This window comes from Ranitomeya variabilis, chromosome 4 (genome assembly GCF_051348905.1).
Source record: "Ranitomeya variabilis isolate aRanVar5 chromosome 4, aRanVar5.hap1, whole genome shotgun sequence".
Lineage (NCBI taxonomy): Eukaryota > Metazoa > Chordata > Amphibia > Anura > Dendrobatidae > Ranitomeya > Ranitomeya variabilis.
The window spans coordinates 103,340,602-103,348,749 of record NC_135235.1 but is presented as its reverse complement, the minus strand read 5'-3'; the positions used below and the strand labels follow the sequence as shown (position 1 = coordinate 103,348,749).

Below are 8,148 nucleotides of genomic sequence, written 5' to 3'. Positions count from 1 at the left end.
CAGCTCATAGAATCCCACGGTTTGCAGTATCATCTCTATGCCGATGACACGCAGATCCACCTATCCGGACCTGACCTCACCACCTTACTCACCAAAATTCCACAGTCTGCTATCTCGGCCTTCTTTTCTGCTCGTTTTCTAAAATAGAACATGGACAAAACAGAATTCATCATCTTTCCCCCATATCACTCTACCCCTCCACCAGACCTATCCATCAATGTCAATGGCTGCTCACTTTCCCCAGTCCCGCATGCTCGGTGCCTCGGGGTGATCCTCGACTCTGCCCTCTTTCAAGCCAGATATCCAAGCCCTTACCTCCTCCTGCTGTCTCAAAATCAAAAATATTTCCTGGATATTTCCTCGAAAACAAAACCACAAAAACACTAGTGCCCTTATCTCCCGCCTCCCCTCTAGCACTCTGGCACCACTCCAATCCATCCTACACTCTGCTGTCCCACTAATCTACCTGTTTCCCCGCTATTCCCCAGCCTCTCCCCTATGTCAAGCCCTTCACTAGCTTCCTATCATCCAGAGGCTACCGGTCATAACCCTTATTATGACATACAAAGCCATCCACAACCAGTTTCCTCCACACATCTGCGAAATGGTCTCCCAGTACTTACCTACATGCAACCTTCGATCCTCACAAGATCTCCTTCTCTACTCCCCTCTTATCTATTTCCACAACCGCATCCAAGATTTCTCCCGTGCTTTCCCCATACTCTGGAATTCTCTACCCCAATACATCAGACTCTCGCTTACCATAGAAACCTTCAAAAAGAACCTGAAGACTCACCTCTTCTGACAAGCCTAAAACCTGCAGTGATCCTCAACCAAATGAACCGCTGCACGACCAACTCCACCCTTTCCTAGTGTATCCTCACCCATCCCCTGCAGACTGTGAGCCCTCGCAGGCGGGGTCCTCCCTCCTTCTGTACCTGTTAGAGCCTTGTTTGTTTATTTTTTTTACTCATGCTTATTGTATTTGTCTATATTTGCCCCCTTTTCACATGTAAAGCACCACGGAGTAAATGGCACTATAAAAATGTATAATAATAATAGCCATAAAGGTTCACAGGCTATTAATATCAGCTCACAGCTGTTTGCTTAGCTTTTACTGGATAGTTTACAGGGGGACCCCAGAATTTTTTTCTTTTTACATAGGGTCCCCCTATAAAATCTAACAAGCAAAGGCTAGGCAGATACGGGCCATTTATAACCTAGGAAGGGGCCATGGATATTGGCCCCATCCCAGACTAAAAATATCAGCTCTCATCTAGCGCTCTCAAATCTGGCGCTTAGCCTCGCTCTTTCCACTTGCCCTGCAGCGGTGTTAAGATGGGTTCATATTTGTGTGGTTGATGTCACTTTTGTATTTTCAGATGACATCAAGCCCACAGGTTAGTAATGGAGAGGCATCTATAAGGCACCTATCCATTAGTAAACCCATAGTGATATTGTATAAAAACACGTCTCCTGCAACAAAAATAAAATAAACCACAATATTCTTCTCCTTTCCGCAGAGAAGATAATCCACAATGTCCCACAAAGATCATGATGGCTTTTAGAGCAGTCACTGATGTGACTGCTCTCAAAGACAGCCGGTGATACACTGACAAGAGGTAATCGCTCCCGCAGTGTATCACTCAACTGCCGTGAGAACTTCCCCCGCAGCGGTGCCATGAGAGCAGTGGAGCTGATCAGCTGATGAACTCCAGTGACCTCTCGCACGGCAGATTAGTGATACACTGTGGGAGCAATTACCTCCTGTCAGTGTATCGCCGGAGGCTGGGTAGAGCGGTCACATCTCCCCATGCGACTGTTGTACACGTGAGATCGCCATGGAAACTCGGGATTACGCGGACTAAGGAGGACAAGTGGGTATATGGTGGTTTATTATTTAACATTTTTTCTAGGAGTCGAGGGCATCGGGGATTGGGTGTTAGGGGAATATAATGTTTTTTAAAATTTTTATTTGAATATCTATGTAATTATTTTAGTTTTAGGGTTTTTTTTTTCAACTGTGAGCACAGACGCCGGCTGATGAGACTACGTCTCCCATCAGCAGCATCGACTGTCACTGTCATTAGTGACAGCAGATGTAGCCCAATGGAAGCAGTAGTCAGATCAGCCCACGCCTGGTGATCTGTGGTAAGCTTTTTATCACAGGTTACTGGCGCGGGTCTCAGTCACAGCCGCGGCGTCATGCTGACATCTGACAGCAGATGCATGATCCCGCAGAGCTCTGACCGACAGTCTTACCGGCGGTAGCATTACCGCAGGTCAGTCACAGCTGTGGGGTCAGACTGACAGCATGACCCTACAGTGCTGACTGAATATCTTATCGGCGGTAGTGATACCGAAAATAAGAACCTCCGCTCCAGTGTTTCCCATGCTGTCACACAGATGACAGCTTGGGAAACACCGTAAGAAGCCAGTAAAAACGCAAACAAAAACGCAGGAAATACGCTGCAAATTCGCAAACATTTTTATACCTGCGTTTTTGCTGCGGATTTGACTGACTCAATTGAAGTCAATGAGTGAAAAACGCTGCAGAAACGCAAAAAGAACCGACATGCTGTAGAAAAAAAAAAAAACGCACTGCAAATACTCAAAGGAAATTTACTGATCATGTGCACAACACTTCAGGACTGTCATTGAATTAGCTTGCATAAGGATTCCATAGCGTTTTTAGCCCATTTCCGCTTGGAACAATCGCCGCAAAAACGCGTCAAAAACGCAGTGTGCACACAGCCTTACTATTTCCTACAAATTGTTGAACCCAACTGGTAACACTTAGTTGTCAATTTCTAGATTTAAATTATGAATAACTCAAATTTCAAAGAACTTATGCCTAGGAGGTGTTACTCTATGAAGAATTAAGTATTTACATTAACAGATGACAGAAGAGTGGACAAGTCTAAGAGATCCAAACGTAAACCATCCTCCATCAGTATTCGTTATTTTTGCTTTTTTCAATCCAGAAAAGTGGCGCAAGAGTGAGAATAACACTGGCTGGCATATTATTGGGACACGTTCGCTTTCCTTAGCTCAACCAGCACAAATAATACTAAAGCATATAGAATTTATAGTTCTGCGTGTGCTATACCCATAAGGTGAGAGATCCCCCTCTCCTGTCCCAGCCAAACATCAGCCCTATCATATTATGCACATACCCAGCTGCCTTTTACTCACTTGTGACCGATACAAGGGTACACCTCCCCATAGGGTACATCTTCCCAAGGGTACAGCTCCCCATAGGTATATCTTCAAGGGTACACCTCCCTGAGGGTACAGCTCCCAACAAGGATACTGTGAAATCAACTACTTCGATTATACGCGTCTCAAACTTTAATTTGTTTTGGGCTAATACGTGAGCAAAGTCCTCATACTATGCTGTTCTTAAACATCTGCTTGACCTTATTTTTTTTCCCTTTAACCTTCAATGGTGCTCGAGACAGATCCAGACACTGCTGTCCTGTGACCAAGGGCCAAGCCTATCATTAGACCCAGAGCCACTTTGTGACAGTGAATTATCTTGTGCAGACTTCCTTTATAATATACTTTACATTGCTGTTTTCGTGTTTTAAGTAATCTCTTCGGATTTACATATAATTATTTTTAGTAATATCTTTCCTAGCATTTGGCCCAAGTACAAAGTGCCATAATTCTCTTCCAATGTACCTTGGCTTTATGTAAGTGCCACTCCTCGTGGATATTAGCCTACTGTTGATCCAAACCTTTCCTCTATTCTCCTGCGTCTCATGCTCTTGCTTTACCCGTTATGCTCCATGTTTTCTTACAGGCACATTTGCATTTCGTTCAGTAATATGTACTGTATATGAACATGCCAGGTATGTTGTACCCTGCTCTGTCTTGTCAAACTTTAATATAAACCATATAATAAAACTAAGTATTTGTTCAGCTTATTTTTAATAGATTTGTAGTAAAAATCTTTGTCGGTGGCTTTTGTGACATAAGAATCCTCCTTTGGCATTAGGACTTTTGCAATATCGTTTTGTGGAAATGTCTCTATCGTTTCTCCAGTTTCTTGAACTTTGCTTCTGTAAGAAAAAGAAAATACTAAATATTAACCTACTGAGGAATATGACACAAGCACAGTATCACAGCATTACAGGCAATAGCGCAAGGATCCTTCAGTAAATGATCTTATATTTCACTGTTAGACGACTATAACCCTTCTAAAGACACAAGAATTTTGGACGACATCTTCTCCCCCAACTTTCTTTTCTGAAAACGATAACTTTTTATTTCTGTCGATATAGCTACATGAAGGCTTGATTTTTGGAGTAAGAGGTGTATTTTTTGTGATGACACCATTTTAGGTTTTATTTTTTTTCCCTCTATTTCACAAACTAAATTTATATGCTTTTTCCTATATCTTACTACTTTTGCACAATAAAAACTACTTCTTAACATTATAAACTACAAACATTGTGTTCAATATTCATTATGTATTTAACACACAGTCATAAAAGAAGTATAACATTGGTAGACATGGGGGATTTTTATTTTTTTTCTTAAACCTGTAAGGGCTGTGGAGTCGGAGTCGTGGAGTCGGCGTTAGTTTTGGTTGGAGTCAGTCGGTAAAAATGTATTAATATTTCATAATTGAACTTTCATATGAATTTTATAAATGTTACTCAAATATATATGTTCTATCAAACTATGAACAACAGTGATAAGCAGTTCTGCTGGAGATAGAGACATTTCTTACTTCTTGTGTGTCACTGTTCTCCACTGCCCTTATCTAATCTTATACTTGGTTAAACTCATCCTGCCCCAACCCCCCTACTTACAATGTATGAAACTGAAAGTAAAAATGTGTTGCAAATTCTTAGTAGTAAAGCTCCTCCTCTAGACTAGATGTTTACTAGGTGTGCGTCTTCCAAGCATCTCACAGCTGCTACTCAGAAGAGGAAGACTGTAAGAAGTATTATCCTTTCAACAAACTTTGCATCAGTTAACTGTGAGTACATGAGGAATAACAGTATTACTGACCACTATATCAGTTGTACGACCTGGCAATAATTTTGTACAATTGTTTTTAGGAAAAACAATTGTCATTTGAATTGTGAACGCAGAATTGAAAACCTGAGAATGTCAAAGAAGCGTCACATTAAATCAGCTGTATTTGAACATTTCACCATCACTCAAGATAGAAAACATTATGTCTGTCAGTGTATGACAAATGATCCAGACAAAAACAAATGCTGTGAAGCCAAGATCAGTGCATATTCAGGCAAAGATAAAAATGCTCCTACCAGAGCTTCTAATCTAAAGAGACATTTACAGCGCTTTCATCCAGAAGTACTGAAAGCAGTGGATGAGAAAGACTGCATCCAAACCAATGAACCAGTGCCCAGCTCTTCCAGCCAAACAAAGGAGCAGAGAACTTTGCAGCCATTAGTTGCAAGATATTTTGTCAGTGACAAAGTTACTGTGACAATGACAGTAGATACATTTAAAAAACAGATCATAGAGCTTGTTGTAAAGGATAGTGTGCCTATTTCATTATTTTCACGACCAGCTTTTATGTGTCTGAATGGGGAAATGGCCCGCAAGCTTGGTGTTTCTCTGGAGAGAGAGTATTAGAAAATTAGTAATCGAAGAAGCTTTTAAACAAAAGGAAGAACTTAAAAAAAACTCTCAAGGGACGCTTTCTGTTTCTTAAAATGGATGCCTGCACACATCACAGAGTGAACTATTTTGCCATCAGTGTCCGATTTGTTTGTGACAAAAATGAAATAGTTACCAAGACATTGGCAGTAAAAGACACCAAAGCTCATCACACCAGTGAGTTTCTCCAGGTCTTGGTGGAAAAGGTTCTGCAAGACTATGAACTTAAAAAAAGAGCAAGTTCTTTCTGTCGTAACTGACAATGCTTCAAATATGATAACTAGTACTATTAAGCTAATGAATGAGAGTAATGATTGTGACCAGCAGCTAGAAGAACATTCTGGGTCCACAGACACAGAAATGTTTGAAATAGAGGAACACAGTATTGTAACTGAGGAGCAAACTGAAGTCAGATGAACAGCAACATGATACTTTAGATGATCTTGTTGAAACTGTGTCAATACGTTCTTTCATTGATCACATGCGCTGTGTTGTGCATACGCTACAGCTGGCTATAAGAGACAGTCTGCAAGAAGGACATGCTGCTGCACTGATTGGCAAGGTGAGAAAATTGGCTACTGTTGCCAGAACCCCTAAAGTTGACTCAATTTTGAAGAGACGTGCTGGAAAAGGGGCAATTATTGATCAAGCCACACGATGGGGCAGTACTTACTTAATGATTCAGCGCTTGGTTGAACTGAAAACCTTTCTTGTAGACATGGCTAACCCTCAACTGACGCTAAATGAAAGTCAGTGGAATCAGGTGACTGAGCTGGAAAAATTGCTAGAGCACCCATTTACAGTGACTAAAAAATTACAAGCAGAGGACTTAACTCCAGGTATTTTCTTAAAGGAGTGGAAGAACCTGATGTTTCGCCTGTCCCAAAGAGGAGGGTTAATTGCAAGTGGCATTGCTATATCAATGAAACGGAGAGAGGAGCTACTATTACAAAATAACATTCTTTTGGTAGCTGTTTATGTAGACCCAATGCATCGGATTCTTCTAGATGATCAACAGCTAACTAAAGGAAAAAAAGCTCTGTTTGAAATAGCAGTAAGAATGAAAGAGTTGCAGAACAGTCAGGAGGAACAAGAAGAATTTGGTCGTCCTGCCACATCTTCACCCTCATCAACTGATGAAGAATTTAAATTTCAAAAAATACTTGGATCACAAGGACTGTGCAAAGCGTTCCCGCATAGAAGAAGAGTCATCCCCATCAAAGAACACAGCCAGTACATTTCAGTAGAATTTTTCATGTGCACTAAAAGAAATTGAGAAATTTGACCGTTCATCAAAAATAACAGTGCAACAACCGATTCCTCTGTACCCTGACATTGTCAGAGATGTTGCCCGAGTGGTTACTGCTTTGCCACCAACCCAAGTTAGTGTAGAGAGGTTGTTCTCTGCTCTCAAAATAATTAGATCAGATTTGAGGGCATCCATGAAGAAGGATCTGACAGAGGCAATACTTTTTCTGAGGACAAATTTATAGATTTCTTCTTATTAACTGCATAACAGTGTTTATTGCATATTTACTTACAAGAGTTTATAAAAGTTTATAAAAGTTATTTGCTATATTCTAATTGTATTCTAATAAATATAGTTTTTGCTCTAAGTGGTCTGATTACTTATATGATGGTGAGAAACTGAATAAGCACGATGTTAATATTTTACAACAGTAAATTTATTGTTACGAATTGGCCATTTATGAAGGAGTCGGAGCCGGAACCTGATAAAATCCAGGAGTCGGAGTCGCAACTGTGGCTTACCGACTCCACAGCCCTGCCTGTAACCTGTAACCAATTGTTGCAGAACCATGTATGTATGTCTGATGGTGATTAGGAGGTAAATCTCTTTTTTATTTTTATTCTTTAACATGTACTAATGTCTAGGCTTTGTAGTCCATCTTATTTATACTTCTCGTTAGAAAAATTGAATATGACTAGCAAAAATTAACATTTAAAAAAACAAAAACAGGATCATGAATTTATTGGGTACGGATTTAGCTACACATACTGTGGGATACGGTGCTCTCCTAACCATGTCTTCTGTAGGGTGGGGCAGTCATTACAAGCAAGGTACAGCAACATGTGGTATTACATGTCAGATAAATGGGTAATCATGTAATAAATAACCAGCTTATATCTACTAGATATAGATATAGTAGATACTAGATCTACTATCCAGGCACCGCCTCTTCCTCTTGTCTTGGCGCGTGGGAATCCTGGGAATTTTTTCTGGCACCACCCCTCCTGCCGGGCGCCATTTTCAGTTGCTGGTTCGTGGTCCGCAGCAGCAGTTCTCTGCAGTGCAGCATCCACCTCCACATCACCACCGACTTCAGCACTCCAAGAGTCAGGATCCAAAGCAGACTTCAGCATCACAAAAGTCAGGATCCAAGGTCTGAGTAAGCGCTGCCACCGGGGGCAGCTCTTATCCCCAACATAGCTCATTTTGGCATATTTTCTCTCTATCTATGCATAAACCCAGGGAGCATTACTACTCCC

At 41.0% G+C, this 8,148-nt stretch overlaps 1 protein-coding gene across 4 annotated transcripts in view; it reads right to left on the bottom strand.

The window, feature by feature from the left end:
* Positions 1-3,914: 3,914 nt before the first annotated feature.
* BLOC1S2 (biogenesis of lysosomal organelles complex 1 subunit 2) overlaps positions 3,915-8,148 on the bottom strand; it is a 51,838-nt gene continuing 47,604 nt past the window's right edge. For all 4 annotated transcript variants that reach the window (XM_077259024.1, XM_077259025.1, XM_077259023.1 and 1 more), the window contains one exon: positions 3,915-4,064. In XM_077259024.1, coding sequence (XP_077115139.1) covers positions 4,033-4,064 — 32 coding nt within the window. In that variant the 3' untranslated portion in view covers positions 3,915-4,032. The remainder of the gene's footprint in view (positions 4,065-8,148) is intronic.